Source organism: Polypterus senegalus, chromosome 2 (genome assembly GCF_016835505.1).
Source record: "Polypterus senegalus isolate Bchr_013 chromosome 2, ASM1683550v1, whole genome shotgun sequence".
Taxonomy (NCBI): Eukaryota; Metazoa; Chordata; class Cladistia; order Polypteriformes; family Polypteridae; genus Polypterus; species Polypterus senegalus.
This window is the reverse complement of record NC_053155.1, coordinates 199952587-199970834: the sequence shown is the minus strand read 5'-3', so window position 1 is coordinate 199970834 and position 18248 is coordinate 199952587. Positions and strand designations below refer to the sequence as shown.

Genomic DNA, 18248 nt, shown 5'->3' with positions numbered 1-18248 from the left:
CATGCTGTGCTCTTTTTGTTCCAAGAACAATGATGGTGTGTATGAGAAAGAAATTAATTTTTTGTCTCATCTGACCACAACAAATGGTTCCATTTGTAATTCTATTTTTGCATGGCATTTTGTGTGTTGTTCTTAAATGTACTGTAGTTTTTCTTTTCCCATCTTACTATCCATCTCACTTTGCATGGGGGCAGTATGCTGATACATCTTCTTCCTAAAACATTTTTGGCTTTGTCATACTTCTGATTCTTTTTTTGTTAGCCCGATAGTGAATAACAGTATATTCAGCTGATTATGATTGTTTTTATAACTGTTGCCTAACTTGTGAATGTCAAAAACCTTTAGTGTCTTCTGAGTGGAAAGCTTTTTGGTTATGCCCGTGTTGATGGATGATCAAAGGATTTTTACATTTGTGCAACCTCATATTTATACCCCAGGGAAACATGAAATGGTCATAGACAATAAGAGAGTTCCTGGGTAACATGCTCTTTTATTTGGTTTTATTAAAGGTATTCTAATAATTGTGCCCCATATACCATTGGGAGAATACTGTATTCTCAACAAAAAAATAAAACAAAACAATGTTGATTTAGGAATGATTTTTTAGAAGGGTGGTAAGCAGTTTCTTCACAGATTCTGAGGAGTACTTATCATTGAGTTATTGTTATATGTATTGCTTATTTTATATGTTTGCTTTTGCCCATTTCCTTTAGGGTGCCAATAATTCTAGAGTTGACTATATTTCTGAAGGGAAGCTGCATAGAGCCAGCCAGTTAGTACTATTAATAATTCTGTCTTTTTATTCTGAAAGAAACTCCCCCAAGAAAATAGAGATAAGCTAAATTATCCATTAGCACAATAGTTATCAAATCTTTGTGTGTATAAGCGAGGAAGACTCATAGGCACCTATTTCCCCATAGAAAGAAATTAACAACCCATAGGTGGTTGTGTTTGCCTTAATGAATGTTACCATGGCCTTGGCCATTTTTAAAAGTAGTGAATTCTTTTGCAAACAAAGCATGGTTTGCAACAGCATAGGCAGCACCAAACTGTATTGTCTTCAGTGCCCTTCCATTTCTGGTTGCAAGGCAGTTGGTACATTTGAAATTATCAAGTACATTAAATTATTATTTGATGTGTATTTGTCCTTAGTTGTTTACAAAACAAAAAAACATACTGTATGTGAATAAATGTAAATTTTGAAACTGTCTGCAGACTCCATTTGTTTAAATATCAAAATTATTCTGAAAACTCCAACTGTGTAGCATTTCAGTCTCATTATTTATTTATTGTTGCCATTGTTTTGTTTTCTCTTTCCCAAAATAATTACTTTACAGTCTTGGCAACACAAAGCATAATTATAGTTTCCCTGATCATTTGCATATTTGAATTGGAGCTGGACTAATGAATAATAATTATTTGCATTTTCTTATGTTAAGGGTGGACAACAACTGTGTCTGCAGGTAAAATGACTTAGCTTGGTGCTGTTTTTTCAGTTGTTATTCCTTTCATTTTCAGATGAAGAAAATGATCTTAAATTTAGAGGTACTTATTTACATTCTACTCTTGTCCTAGACAGACAAAATCATCATTTTCTAATGGCAATCATTCATGAACAATTAAACAAGAGCAAAGTCTGTGTATGTTTTGCTCTCAGAATGTTGACTACTGAATTGAAGCATTCTCAGAACTAATTTTCAAAGAATCTCATGCTTATGAATTTCCACTGGTAGCAATTTAGGAAGTGTTTCATGACCAACTGTTTCAAGCAACAGTTGAAACAATTGAAGCACAATAATTCTCCATTACCAAAAAAAATTCAAGGTATAAGTCAGTGCTGGGAAGATCATGCATACCATTTTTAATAATGTTGAGGGTGTAGTCGATATTAATTACCTGAGACAAAATTTCTACATTATTCTTACAAGTATTAACCTGATTTGCTTTGGTGTTTATGACAGACAGAGAAAAGTGGTGAAGAAAGTGTTAATCTTTTTTAGCTTCACAGCAATGTACCTGTGAAGCCTGTCAAATTAACGGACAAATGCCACAAAAAGGCTTGGGTTAGCCACCCAGTATAATGTAGGATGAGTTCGACAAATGCAAAAGATTTAAGCAGTTGTGATCACACCGATTTCAAAACAGAACTGACTTGTATGAAACAAAATTGTGATTTTATGATAAAGCAGAGGGAGTTAGGTCAGCAGAGTCGGAACCAGAAATTAGGTCATTGAGATCAGAACCAGAAGTGATGTCATCGAGCCTGGAACCAGAAGTGTCGCTATCGGGGCCAGGCGGAGTTCCCTGTAACTGGTCTGCAGAGGAAAGAGAGAAAAGGTTAGTTTACTCTGCCCCTCCTGGTCTGGTGTAGAATTACCCTTATTTCAGCCCTTTAGCTGCCTCGTTGATGAATGAGCGAAAACCTATAAGGTTGTAGGTCAAGAAATCACCTTGTGTAGGTCCATCCACTTTAAAGGTGCATGATCTGTAACAAGGATGAAGTCATGGCCCAAGAGGTAGTACCTCAGCTATGCAATTTCCCATTTGCCTTTGTTTCTGGCACAGGAACATTCCATACCACATTGTTCGGGCCCTCTTCTTTTCAAATCAGTCAAAGGCTCCGCTCTCATAGAAAATCAGGGTACAAAACGAGGATGGTAACCCGCTAAGCTGAGAAAGGTTTGGACTTGCCACTTGGTCCTTGGACGGTGCGATTTTAATATGGCATCAAGTTTGGAGCACTGTGGCCTCACGATACCCTGTCCCACCAGGTAGCCTAAATATTTTATCTTTGTTCATTAATCTGAAGTCCGGCCTCACCTAGTACTTGTAATACCACTTGGACCTGCTGTAGGTGTTCCTCCCATGTGCTGGAATAGATAACCATGTCATCCAAGTTGCCAGCACTATATGAGCTATGAGGTCCGAGCACTTTATTCACCAGATGCTGGAAGGTCGCTGGTGCCCCATTTAACCAAAATGGAAGGACACGATACCAGTGACTGCTAAGGGTGCTAAATGCAGTGTTAACTTTTTTTGGTGTCCGTTAAAGGAATCTGCCAGTACCCCTTCGTCATTTTAAGAGTGGTCAAATATTTAGCCTGTCCTAGCCTCTCGAGGAGGTCATCTACTTGTGGCATCGGATCAGCATCAATGTGGGAGACTTGATTAAGTCGATGGAAGTCATTGCAAAACCTCCAACTCCTGTCAGGCTTAAAGACCAAGAAGATAGGGCTGGACCAGGGACTATGACTTTGTTCTGTTACTCTTTGTTCCAGCATGCGCTTGATCTCAAGTTCCACTTCAGCTCCTTTTTTCTTGGGAAGGTGATATGGGTGTTCTTAAACTATAACCCTGGGTTCTGTCACAGTATTGTGAACAGTGAGAGAGGTCCTTCCAGGCTTTTCTCTTACTACCTCCAGGACAGACAGGATAACTAGCTCCAGCACCCGTCTTTGTTTGAGATTCAAATCTGAACTGAAATTAAGGGTATATTATCCCAGTTCCTCCAATCCTCCCTGACCACCTTACAAAGCATTTGCTTGAGAGTTTGATTAAACCTTTCCACTAGACCATTGGTTTGAGGTTGATATACCATGGTCTTTAGATGCTTTATTTTAAGTAACTTCACTGTTTCCTTGAACGTCTCTGAGGTGAAAGGCGTCCCTTGGTCTGTCAGGACTTCTTTAGAGATGGCAACTCGCCCAAAAACCCCTGCGAACTCCCGTGTGATGACTTTATGAATAGATGAGCACAGCGGATACCAGGTAGCATAATCGACTAGGACTAAAATATATTTTTGTCCTCTAGATGAGTGTTGATCCCAATTCTTTCAAATGAGACATCAATAAGGGGAATAGGAACCAGAGGAACACAGTCCCTCCTAGGAATTTGGCACAATTGACACTCCAGACAGGACAAAAGCAAAGAAACTCCTCATTAATTCCCGCCCAATATAATCAAAGCTTTATCTGCTCCAGAGTCCTTTTGATGCCCAAATGGCCTCCTGGGGGGCATGTGCTAATTCTAGCAGCAACTTCCGCACTTCTCCTTCATGCTCTGCTACCTGATACAAAAAGTCATTTTCTAAGACAAATTGGGGGCTCTGTGGCATGGGATGATGTGTGTGTTGGTCACTGACAAGAACTAAATCATTTTTTGCAAACTTAAGGGAATATTCTGTTGTTCCCATTTAATTGAAGCCGGTGTTTCTCTGAACTGATAATGTACTGTAGCAGAGAGAGAGGGTCAGGGATGACCTCAAGGGGTTCGATTTCATCTCGTACCACCTAGGCGTCTGGTGATTACGTTTAAGTCGGAGATGGCCCGGGGATCGCCATGTCACACTGAATGGCTACATCTTCTCTCTCCGTCAGCTGTTTACACACAGTGGAGACAGCGTGGGGCGTGTTTATTCTGCTCATTACTAGGCCCAAAATTGGTTTAGGAGTGGATGATGTGAAACCAATTTTACTTTTAGACCAGTTCCACTCCAGAATCACCGGGAATGGTGGGTCCGGGGACAGTTGGGCCTGTAATCGGGACATGTTTCGTCTGGGTTTGATTAAAGGATGGTTTTGCCCTCCCAGATTGCGAAGCCACCCTAAGCTCTTTCATGATTGTGATTAGGTTGATCATATTATTAAACAGTTGTTTCCAGACCTTCTGGGTAATATACTCTGGGAGAGCCTTTAACAAAAAATTAGCAGGCGATTTGCTCTACTACTTGGCGGGCGTTGTTCTCATCTGGCCTTTGCCTATACCAAGAATGCCTGTAAGTGGGTTGGCCTCTCTGTGTTAAATCTCCACTGCCATAACATCACCTGCTGGTCTGGGGCTCCCTTACATTTAGCAAAGGTCTCTGACTTTATGAGAAGGGCGGTCCACTCCTCTGAGAGAGCATAATAGGCTCCTTGAGCCTCCCCCATCTGGACCAGCCCAATCCTGTTGGCCCATCCCACACACCTCCCGTGGTATCTATTTTCAGGAGTGGGCAGGAAGAGGAGTATAGGAACTTAATCAAGAACTTTTTTAAATGGTGCGACTCAAACCACCTATACCTGAACACCAGCAAAGCCAAGGAGCTGGTGGTGGATTTTAGGAGGACCAGGCCCCTCATGGACCCCGTGATCATCAGAGGTGACTGTGTGCAGAGGGTGAAGACCTTTAAATACCTGGGAATGCAGCTGGATGATAAATTGGACTGGACTGCCAATACTGATTCTCTGTTTAAGAAAGGACAGAGCCGACTATACTTCCTTAGAAGGCTGGCATCTTTCAACATCTGCAATAAGATGCTACAGATGTTCTAACAGATGGTTGTGGTGAGCACCTTCTTCTACGTGGTGGTGTGCTGGGTAAGGGAGCATAAAGAAGAGGGACGCATCACGCCTGGACAAACTTCACCAGGAAGGCAGGCTCTGTTGTAGGCACGGAGCTAGACAGTTTGACATCTGTGGCAGAGCGACGGACGCTGAGCAGGCTACTGTCAATCATGGAGAATCCACTGAACAGGATCATCTCCAAACAGAAGAGCAACTTCAGCGACCGACTGTTGTCACTATCTTGCTCCACTGATAGACTGAGGAGATTGTTCCTCCCCCACACTATGCGACTGTTCAATTTCACCCTAAATTATACAAAGTTATTGTCTGTTATACCTGTATTTTTATCACTCTAATTTAATATTGTTCTTTATGTATGCTGCTGCTGGAGTATGGAAATTTCCTCTTGGGATTAATAAAGTATCTATCTATCTATCTATCTATCTATCTATCTATCTATCTCTCTATCTATCTATCTATCTATCTATCTATCGCTGCCTCCTATGCTCACATGTGTGACAAACCATGGATTTAGAAAAGATGACACTCTTTCTATTATGTGACCACTACCTGTTTCCCTGAATTGTTAACACTATGAGATGTACTGTGCCAATGATGATGTCAGATCGTCAGAAAAAAAGCGGTTGCACAAGCAAAAAAAACTTTTTTGTTTGAATGATGTAAAAAAATCTTTGTTTATGTTAAAACAAGAATACAGTATTTGTGTATATGGAGATAAGGCAGAAAAATAAAACTATTGGTTTAACTGGTATTTTTCTTAATAGGTCAGACTCTACTGTGAAGCGGGACCATTAATACTACATGCACTGATACTGTACTGTGTTCAGATGATTAACACCTGTAACTTGTTAGTTAGGATAAAGCCCGCTAATGTGTTCTGGTTATTGATATTACTGTAACTGAAGAGTAATGACCTATGTGAAGTATAAGTTTTTAGCTGTTATAAATTTATCTTCCTAGATTCAGTAAGAAAGGTCAAGGCAGCTTCTAAAACACACACACATACACACACACACACCAGTTGCATGTAAGGGGTGAACTAGTGCAGAGTAGCTGTGAAGAAATCAGCTCTAGTAGAACCTTTATAACTAGCTAAGAAATTCTACATCTAACCAGTTGAAAGGCTGAGTATTCTGACTAGAATGTTTTTAAAGCCGGTCCAGAACAAATAATGTTTCCTAGTTAATTCTTTAGATAAGAATTAAGGAAGTATAAATCATGGTGTTTCTTTTTGTACATGAGATTAAAAGATCAATGTAATCTAGCATACATTTCTGTGTTGTTCATTTTTGGAATTGACTTTATTGATGCCAAAGGCAATTTCTTATGTTATAGTAGCTGTCACACAAAAACATAAACAGAATTTAAGTAAGGTGAAAAAGTAAAATAAATAAATAGAAATAAATAAAAATGTCCATTAACTAATTAAATTTAAAATATTATTAGTTTAACCATATTGTCTAAAGATAATTTTGTGACATCTAACATCTAATAGCAGGTGATAAAAAAAGGCTTTTGAATATATGGTGTACTGTGCTACTGCACATTTCGACCAAGGTGTCATGCAGATGATGTAAGATGCTATTTATTATAAACCGCAATTTATCCAAAGTCCTTATCTTCTCTACTGCCTTCAGGGTTCAGGGTAGTGCTTAGAATATAAATGATGTTTCTAATGAATTTATCAAAACCTTTTGGCATTTCCTGTTCACAAATGAAGAAAGCACAATTTCATTTACAAATGTATAGAACTGTGCAGAAATGTTTCACTCGTGTTAAGAGGACTGAGCTGCTTCAGAAAATAAAAAAAAAATTGTTTGTTGGTCTCATCTTGGCTTCATATTTAACTTGTACTTTAATGTAATGTAGTAGTTTATGTTTGAAAAAAAGCAGTTTAATTTTTGCTTGATGCCCTTAATGCAATCTGAGTGCTGTAAAGTGATCTGAATTCATTGGGATAACTGTACACTGCTGCAAATTGCCTCTGTTGGCAACAATGATGTGTTTTAAGTATACCATACAAAAACTAAATATAACGCCTTTTCACTCGGCTAATGGCTTTCAGCTAAACGGGCATGATGAAGTGAAGCTTGGTTGAGATATACTTAACTTGGCAGCCAATTCCTTAACAAGTGACAATGGGTAGTTGATATAAACTGATGAAAAAACAGTGTGGTGATTCTCCTGAAATGTGATTCTTTTTGTGCCTTTTGTGTACTTTAAATAACATGTAGTAATTATTTTAATTCAAATGTTTGGCTGTTGTTGTTAAATATTTGTCAATATAGTCTTGGAATCGGGAACAAAGTGGCCATCATGAGATTTCCCAGTGGGCCAGTGACATTTGTGGGCTATTTGAGCTGCCACACACACCCTTAAACTTACAAGTTCTCATAAAAGTATTAACGTGCCTTTAGTAAATCTCTAAAAAACAGCACCCTGCCCAAACTTACTGAGTTTCTAGCTTTATTAATACACTGTATGTAGTGATTCTCGATAGATTGCTGGTTGCCATCGGTGGGTCATGTGTGGCTGTTTCAGCAAATACTGACTATGAAGTGATTGACAGTGCAGAGTGATATTTTTCCTCATTTATAACCACACCCAATTCACAAAGGAGCATCTCTTCCTGCTCTTGTACTGATGCTCTTAATTCACAAAGGAGCATCTCTTCCTGCTCTTGTACTGATGCTCTTTTAACCAACTAGTAGACGCCTTCACTCTTCAGTTGTTGCCTGTATGTTGATGTTAAACTTGAAAAGGTTAAACTGGATCCCAAAACCATAAAAACCCGAGAAACATTGGTCTAGCTGACATTAATGTGCAGTGCTTCACATAACAACACAGTTAATGTCACTTCACTAAGTGGCCAACACGAGTAATTGTAAGTTTGAGCTGCTACCTAGCTGTCATAGGTAGCTTTAGGATTTACAAATTATGCTACACATAGTCTATTAAAAAGGAAAAATGTTTAGTGAATTTATGATGCAAGTGTTAAGCAACCGAAAGGCTACTTGCTGTGAATGCGCAGGAAGAACAAAATTACTGTCTGTGTTTCATAGTTTTGCACCAACTAGCAGCCACAGAGAACCAGTCCAGTGATGCTGATTAGGCAGGATCAGGAGGTAGCAAAGAAAAGACAGCACCAGGTATGTGCAATACTGTTGTGCTGCAGTGTGATGATAAGATTTAGGTTTGCAGGTATTTTTCATGGTCAGGTTTATTATTATGACTGCAGGATATGAAGAAGTTTTCTAAGGAAGCAAATGCAATAATATAATATAGATGTATAGGCGTCATCTGTCAATGTGTAGTTAGCCATGATACATAGTTGTTGTCCTGTTAATTATTTAATTTCTTTGTTATTAAAGATGATGCTGGCTCACTGGGAGGGACGACATCATTTAGACTGCAGGATTTATGCCAGAGAAAGTTGTTCTTCTGGGTATATGACAACAGCTGAGGAGGATAAAGAAAGAGATACTCACAGACAGATGAAAGGAATGTTGAGAAGGCTACTACAAGCTTTGATTACTTTGCACATTCATAGTCCAAAGATCTTGGTCAGTTTTTCTGCTTTCACCTCCAACAGTCCTCAACACGGAGCATGTTGTTGATGGTGTAAAAGTGATTGGAATTAGTGATTGAGGATGTAAAGCTTAAGTTACCTATACTCAACAAGACAATATACTTGACCATGACAACATTTTGTTTCAAACATCTATATATTTGCATTTGAAAAGAGAAAGAGATTGCTGATCAAGGAGTTAATAATGCCTTTTCTCACTCCATCTCTCTTTGGAATGGGCTTCATCTTGGTACTATTGCAGATCATCAATTATGTAAATATTTAGAGATATTTTGTGCCTTGGCTTGTGCTTATTTGTTTGTATGTATGCATTTATTTATTTGTTTTGTTGCAGGTGAAGACAACCATCCGCTCAGGTCACAGAGCTAATATTTTTAGTGCAAAGTTCTTGCCTCATACCAATGATCAACAGATTGTTTCTTGCTCAGGTGATGGAATAATATTTTATACAAATATTGAGAAAAGCCCTGAAATTAACAGAGAATGCCAGTTTACTTGCCATTATGGAACAGCATATGAAGTAAGTTAATATACTTACTGTGTTTTGGTAAAAGTAACATTATGCAGCACTTTTTTTTGTAATGAGTATAATTAATAATAATAGTGTTAATTTATCTATGTCCTGCACAGATCATTACAGTGCCCAATGACCCTTATACTTTTTTATCTTGTGGAGAGGATGGCACTGTGCGTTGGTTTGATGTTAGAATGAAAACAAGTTGCACAAAAGAAGAGTGTAAAGATGTAAGTTATTCTATACAGTCTTTTTCTTAAAACAATTTACATCATTATTTTATGCAGTGGTCTAGGATTTCTCTTGGTGTGTTGTACAAACTTGTTAAATATTATTAAAATATGTTTGTGTGGTGTTATGTGCCAGAGAAAGTTGCATCAAACACTATGCTCCAGAAATACAATAGTATTGGCATCCTTTTTTGATGAAAAATATTGTGTTCCTCATTTTAAAGCATTGTTTTGAATTAATTGTTTCAAAATAAAACCTTTATTTTTCAATTTTCATTAAAATATAGCTCATCTGTTTCAACTATTTGTACAAACTTTTTTGTTTGTCTTTACCAAATCTTTCCCTATTTATTTTCAAACAGTGCTTATGCTTGTTGCTAATGTAGAGTTTTTTCATTTCGGTGCAGGGCATTTGACATTTTGAGATATAGCATTTTCTTAAGTACCTTTTTTGTTAGGTAAACAGTAGTTTCATCATATGCATTTGCCTATATACAGACCTCCTGTAAAAAATTAAAATACATTTAAGCATCTGATAGTTTAAGAGTAATATCTCACTCTGTTGTCTACACTCTAGCAGTTAACAAAACATATAAAGAAAACTTTCAACATTTAAATAAAAAAAAGTAAATCTAAAAAAAATCTGGACAAACTATACCTTTTCCACCATTTAACGTTTTATAACAATCAATATTTCATTAAAGAAAATGAAATAGACCATTTCTGGAAAATTTCAAAATTTAAATGCATTAGATGCATGTGCATGCCCCTTTAACTAATACAATGTGGAAATATTTTTTTTTTATAATTTAGCAAACTGAATATGTATTAATCTCTGTTAATTTAGTACATGTGGATGTTGACAGTTTGATCTTCGTATTCTTTGTAAGAGAGTTCAGGCTAAGTCAAATTTCAATCAGTCAGATCAGTATCAGTCAGATTCTGCATGCGTTCTACAAGCTAGCTACTACTGCTTGGTGTGCATTGTTCATGCTGCAACTTGTATTATGCCTCAATATATGTACTTATGTAGAGTGGGTTTTGTATGAACAAGTGCACTATACAGAGCTAGTCATTGAAATGAATATTGATGTTGAAAAGTTCATTTGCATTATGTCAACAGGGCTGCTGGCGGCAATTAACGCAGTTCACAACATTTAGTAGTCAATAGTAATCACAAAATGCAAATAAATTTTGGAAGAAGTGATAGTTATTAAACTAACTAAAAAATGTAAACATTTTCTGAGGTTTTATCTCCCATTTCATAATCTCTGCTTGGTATCGTGCATACAGAACTGCTGTCGTTACAGTGATCCTTTGGTCAGGCACATGATCTTTTATCCTCGTTTGTGAACAAAGGAGGTGCTGAATTTCATCTAAAACTTGTTCCTCTTGGTTGCAGACTGTTTTGAGGGTATGTTAGAAATCATTGTCAGTTGACACCAAGAGGCAAAACTCATTTGCAAATAGCAAATACTCTTTGTGTTTTAGCTTCTCTTAAATATCTTGTTTACATTACCTTTGCTTTCCCTCCTTACCAATATTACACCAATATCCACTTTCACTGGTCAACCTCCCTATTTTTTTTTTGTTTGTTTTTTTTGGAAAGTTGAAATTATCCCAAACATCTTTGTCTGCATGCTGTTTCTATCATTTGGAAATATCCTGGATCTATCCAGCAGATGTTGTACCACTATGAAGCACTTACCCACCAAGTGGTGACATTTTAAATCTTTATTTACCATTGCCTGGTACTGTTGTGTGCTTTGTGCCTTGCTGCTTGGATAGGCACCAGCATCTCTTGACCCTAAGCTTGTCTGAAATATTTTGTACTGTACTGTTGGTGGTGCTGCAAGAGTATGGGGATCTAGGCTACTTCTACTTGCCATTTGGCCTCTGTGTTTGTGGAAAGTGGGTTGAAGGAAGAATCAAGGATAAGGCGACTGGGTCAGCATTAATGAGTTGCTTTCATGACCCTCATCAGGAAAAGAAAAACAAAATGTTGATAATGATGTTGCATTTACTGGAATTTTACTTTTTGTATTTTAGTACATCTTACAACACCCCACCCCACCTGCCCCCTCACACAATGTATATGGTACTTTTTCAAAGCTTGTGCCAAATTAATACTCAAGTCTTAACTGGACAGTCTGCAGTGCACATTTGGTGGTAATGTGTGATAGTCTAATGCTGGGGTCTGTTTATATTGGTGCTATTTCTCTGTGAGATTCTATACTTGGTCAAAATATAAGAATTATCATGTGTTAATATAAGACACAGAGAAAAAAGTTTAAAATTATGTGCAAAGCATACCTCTTTTAAAAGACATTAATTTTCTGGCATTGCAGTCTTAACTTCATTGATGTCTGGATTGTCAGCAGCCAAAGTATCCAGAAAATCTTCTAATGCCACATGATATACCTGTCTTGGCCATTATTTAAGTATTAATGACACACATTGAACAATAAAGTACAGAAAATCAGACCTAAAGAAGACTTACAGTGCATTCGGAAAGTATTCACAGCGCATCTCTTTTTCTACATTTTGTAATGTTACGGCATTATTCCAAAATGGATTAAATTCATTTTTTTTCCTCAGAATTCTACACACAATACCCCATAATGACAATGTGAAAAAAGTTTACTTTATGTTTTTGCAAATTTATTAAAAATAAAAAAACTGAGAAATCACATGTACATAAGTATTCACAGCCTTTGCTCAATACTTTGTCGATGCACCTTTGGCAGCAATTGCAGCCTCTAGTCCTTTTGAATATGATGCCACAAGCTTAGCACACCTATCCTAGGCCAGTTTCATCCATTCCTCTTTGCAGCACCTCTCAAGCTCCATCAGGTTGGATGGGAAGCATCAGTGCACAGCCATTTTAAGATCACTCCAGAGATGTTCAATCGGATTCAAGTCTGGGCTCTGGCTGGGCCACTCAAGGACATTCACAGAGTTGTCCTGAAGCCACTTCTTTGATATCTTGGATGTGTGCTTAGGGTCGTTGTCCTGCTGAAAGATGAACCGTTGCCCCAGAGTGAGGTCAAGAGCCTGGTTTCCTCCAAACGTGATGCCTGGCGTTCACACCAAAGTGTTCAATCTTTGTCTCATCAGACCAGAGAATTTTGTTTCTCATGGTCTGAGAGTCCTTCAGGTGCCTTTTGGCAAACATGGGCTGCCATGTGCCTTTTACTAAGGAGTGGCTTCCTTCTGGCCACTCTACCATACAGGCCTGATTGGTGGAATGCTGCAGAGATGGTTGTCCTTCTGAAAGGTTCTCCTTTCTCCACAGAGGACCTCTGGAGCTCTGACAGAGTGACCATCGGGTTCTTGGTCACTTCCCTGACTAAGGCCCTTCTTTTCACTTCGGCCAGCTCTAGGAAGAGTCCCGGTAGTTTTGAATTTCTTCCACTTATAGATGATAGAGGCCACAGGTGGACTCCAATTAAGCTGCAGAAACATCTCAAGGATGATCAGGGGAAACAGGATTCACCTGAACTCAATTTTGAGCTTCATGGCTAAGGCTGTGAATACTTATGTTATGTGCTTTTTCAGTTTTTTTATTTTTAATAAATTTGCAAAAATCTCAAGTAAATGTTTTTCATGTTGTCATTATTGGGTATTGTGTGTAGAATTCTGAGGAAAAAAATGAATTTAATCAATTTTGGAATAAGGCTGTAACATTACAAAATGTGGAAAAAGTGATGTGCTGTGAATACTTTCCGGATGCACTGTATAATTGTAATTACGTTACACATGCCATCCATATGGATGTTACTTTTAAAGCTCATCTTTTTCTAGATTGTCAGTTATGCAGTCCCCCAATAAATCTTATTTTATGCATTAGCGTTTACAGTTTTGAGTGGTAAACATAAATATGAATGGATGTATTCTCTTTTGTAATTTCTGAGTGTTTTTTATGTTTAACATTTTCATTTTTAATTCTGTGTCTCATCATATGTTTAACAATTTATTGATTTTTTTAATTTTTTGTTAAGTGCCATGGCACCTATTTAAAATTGTCTGCTATGTTCTGTTTTTTAATAAGGTATTAAACTAGAATTTCAAATAAAACATTTTAATACATTAAAAACTTTGGACACTTTTTGGACAGGATATTCTTATTAACTGCCGGAGAGCTGCTACCTCGATCTCTATTAGCCCTTTGGTTCCTTATTACCTGGCTGTTGGCTGCTCTGATAGCTCTATTAGAATCTACGACAGAAGAATGTTAGGAACAAGAGCCACAGGCAAGTATAGTTGATTTTTGCATCTGCTGCCCAATCCTTTTGTATATAAAATACTTCATTCATTTTTCCAACCTTTGCATTAATGTAATGAGTACATGAAAATATTTAGAACTTGTATCCCAAGAATCCTTATAGTAGCATGGCCTAAGCCATGCTTAGCCAGCCTTCCCTGTAACCCACCAAGTTGATATTTGGATTTTTGAGATTTTCCCCCAGCACAACACTAGACCAGAAATGTCACTGGATCTCTCTTTTCTGGTAATTTCTATAAAAATTTGTCATTTCACACCGTGCTTTTTTTCAGCATACCTATATGAGAATACTTTTCGGTATTAATACACAGAAAATCATGGCTATTTACCTTAAATTCAACCAAGGAGAAACATGCGCACATTATGTGTGAAGAGGCCTGCGATTTTTATCACTCTTCTTCTAATGTAATTTTTTTCTCTTAAAGATTATGACATTTCATTTATCATTTAAAGCTATTAGTCATATTTGCACTTATTCCAGTCAAGAATTAAATTAGTACATTTCCCTTGCTGTATTTTAACAATATAATGCAAGTCATCATCTTACTCACTGTTACTATTATATATAGTGTTTCCATAGTGAACTTCATCCCAAGAAAGACCTTTCCATATTTTACCATTAAGTTAAATGAATTGCTGTTGGGGACTAGACCAGCAGCCTTGTGGTTTAGAAGTCTAAAATCTTACCTGCTAGGTCACAAAACCACCTGCTCTGTTTCCCCAATCATGTAGTTAACGATTATTTTCCAAAAATGATATCAATAGTTTTTTGAAAGTGTTTTAATGCATTGTGATTGGTAGTGAATCCAGCAAATTATCAATGGATTTTTTTCTGTAGTAAAAGCACTTGCTGCAAGATTCTGATTGCTGTAATACTCTAGTTGACATTTGACTCTGGGATTTTCCATACTATATATAAAATACAGGAGAAACAATAGGAACTTAATGATATTGGATAGTTAAATCACTTTATTAAACTTTACTTTATTGTTCTTTCTGCTTTCAACTTGTTTAACCTTTAGAACTATTGTCATTTACTTTAACTGAACTATAATTATTTTTTTTGCATTTTTCTTAATCTATAAATCCTCCTAATCCAATTATATATATTGTGGCAGACAACCAGGGACCTTGCCCCACCGGGACGCCTGGATCAGGGAAGGACCGGGAAAGGGGCAATATCTTTCCTGGATGCCAGAGGGCAGCCCCCTGATTTCCATCAAGGGCCACGGATAAGGAGCTTGGAAGCTCAACCCCGTGGGGGTCCGTGGCCCAACCAAGGGGCTGCCTGGATGGTTCCTGAGCCCTGGAGAACAGCACTTCCGCCACACCAGGAAGTGCTTCCACTCCAGGAACTGTGTATGCCCAGAGTGCTTCCGGATGCAAGGGCAGCACTTCCGCAACACCAGGGAGTGCTGCCGGAAGACCATCACCAAGCACCTGGAGCACATCTAGGGCATGATAAAAGTGGCCGCCTCACTCTCTTTGAGGAGCCGGAGTCGGGAGGAGGAAGACGGAGCTTGCGAGAGAGGAGTGGAGGGGGCAAAAGAGAGAAAAGACTGAGGAATAGTGTGTGTGTGGGTGGAACCATATTGTAAATAGTAGTGTAAATAAACCTGTTTGTTTTGGACATTGGTGTCGTGTCTGTTTGTGGCCAGGCTGTCTATTACTATATATCCATCCATCCATTATCCAACCCGCTATATCCTAACACAGGGCCACGGGGGTCTGCTGGAGCCTGTCCCAGCCAACACAGGGCGCAAGGCAGGAAACAAATCCCGGGCAAGGCGCCAGCCCACCTCAGGGCACACACCCACACACCAAGCACACAATAGGGACAATTTAGAATCGGCAATGCACCTAACCTGCATGTCTTTGGAATGTGGGAGGAAACCCACGCAGACTTGGGGAGAACATGCAAACTCCACGCACAGAGTACCTGGGAAGCGAACCCCTATACTTTGTAGTGAGATTTTAGTCTTGGAAGAGTTTAATCATTAACACTAGACTTACCAGAGCCAACGGAAAAACTTGTAAATTCGACCCACCTTAAATTCCTTTGCACCTCTCCGTCAGCGTCTTTTTCTTCTAAATGTGTCAGTAAGCCCAAGCAGCAAGCAGCCTGCTATACCATCCCCCCACCGCCTCAGAAATGGCAAGAAGTTCTCCCAGTTCCTGCCTTGATTGATTATCTGGGAGTGAGCTACCCAGAAGTGTAAGGGGAAATAATTTGATGTGTGTTTTGTGTCTACAACAATGTATGTAAACACGTTGTTAAACCAGAAATGTTTTTCACGTTTTAGTAATAAATGACAAAATGTAAACTTGAACTGTATAATGTGTGAAGGCTGATGGCCATATATCAAATAAACATTTTCACAAAGGGTGCAAGTACAATACGACAGCTTTTGTGGTGCTGTGGTTAGAACTGCCGACTTATAATCCAGAGGTCGTGAGTTCGAAACCAGCTCCCTCGCAAATTAACCGTTTTGAGTAGTGAGCTACTCTTATTGTTAATATTATACAATAAAAACATACATTTCATTTGTGTCTGTAACAGCCGCTGTAAATTTGTAGTACTTGTAAAAGTTGGCTCTTTTTTTTTTCACTATTATTCTCTCAGTCGCAATCATGATACAACACCCACCCGCTGCCCCAGATCTGATGCGGTTACTTTTGATCTGAAACTGGGATTAACTTTAGATGTGAGTGGTGTTTTGAGACAATGGAACTGGAAATTCCCTGATCTGGAGGGATAAAAGCTGACACACAAATGCTGGTGAATCTGCCTTCTTCGTATCTCACCGTCACTTGAATTTCTTTTTATTCAGTTTTATTGAGTGTTCTTGCTCACGGTGAATTAGTATGCACCTTATGGTCCATGGTGTCAAAGCCGCACTGACAAAAAACCGAGACATAGGTGTACAGTAATCCCTCGCTATATCACGCTTCGACTTTCACGGCTTCACTCTATTGCGGATTTCATATGTAAATATATAACACGGATTTTTCGCTGCTTCGCGGGTTCCTGCGGACAATGGGACTTTTTACTTCTGGTACATGCTTCCTCAGTTGGTTTGCCAAGTTGATTTCATACAAGGGACACTATTGGCAGATGGCTGAGAAGCTAACCAATCAGAGCACGCAGTTAAGTTTCTGTGTGCTGATTGGCTCAGCAACGGAGCACTGAATTCGATTCTGCGGTGTTAACCAGGAAGTCTCGTCTCACTCATTCAGCATCAACGTGTTTCGCTGTGTAAAGAGTTAACTTTTGTGCTCTTTTATGTTTATCTTTGTGCTTAGTCAAGCACTTCGTTATGGCTCCTAAACGATCTGGTCCTGCTGCTGCTTCAGGGGCTGTGCCCAAGCGCCAACAGAAGATGCTAACGATTGCCAAAAAGGTAAAAGTTTTGGATATGTTGAAGGAAGGGAAAAGCTACACCGCTGTAGGACGCCATTACGGCATCACAATTCTTTTTATTTAAAAAGGAGGAAAAGAATATAAGATCTACGGCCACAGTGTCCTTTCAACCAGGGCGTGAAACGAGTTGTGAATGGACATAATAAGGTGGTAGTCCAGATGGAATCTGCTTTAGGGATTTGGATTGAAGACTGCCGGAAGAAGAACAACGGCGGTGCTACACAGTCGCCTGAAGAGGCCCCTTTAGAAGAGCTGTAACGCTCTCCTTTGTTGGGCATTAGAATTAAACTCATCGTTATCGAACAAGTCATCGTGTTATTGTTGGTGAGTAACCATAATTCATTTTCTACGTACAGTACTTAGTACATATATGTACGTTTAGTGTCACTGTACACATATTTACTGTATACAATTTTTCTTGCATTGTACATATTTATTGCTTGGGACCTGTCTGTCGTAAAGGCTGCAACATATGTGATATCGGAGACGCTTCGATATCTTTAAAATAATATTTAGGTTTTACTGTATATAAACAGTGTGTTTACATACATAATTTCAATTAATCTTGCCTAATATCTAAGAGGATACAAAGGGTTTATGCTGTATAACTGTGTGGGGAATATTTATAAACAGTGTGGGAGAGTTTATAAGGGCTTAAAATATATAAAAATAACCATACAAACATATGGTTTCTATTTCGCGGATTTTCACCTATTGCAGGGGGTTCTGGAACACAACCCCCGCGATTGAGGAGGGATTACTGTATATGATATTTGGAATAACTCATTTTTTTATGACCTGTATAGTACATTTCGGAAACATTGTGGCACTAATGCAACATTATTCATATTATTCATATTCATT

The 18248-nt window shown here is 38.4% G+C and overlaps 1 protein-coding gene across 5 annotated transcripts in view; it reads left to right on the top strand.

Moving 5' to 3' along the window:
- dcaf6 (ddb1 and cul4 associated factor 6) overlaps positions 1–18248 on the top strand; it is a 215694-nt gene that overhangs the window by 93822 nt on the left and 103624 nt on the right. For all 5 annotated transcript variants that reach the window (XM_039745175.1, XM_039745173.1, XM_039745172.1 and 2 more), the window contains exons 4-6: positions 9269–9454; positions 9565–9678; positions 13796–13931. In XM_039745175.1, coding sequence (XP_039601109.1) covers positions 9269–9454; positions 9565–9678; positions 13796–13931 — 436 coding nt within the window. The remainder of the gene's footprint in view (positions 1–9268; positions 9455–9564; positions 9679–13795; positions 13932–18248) is intronic.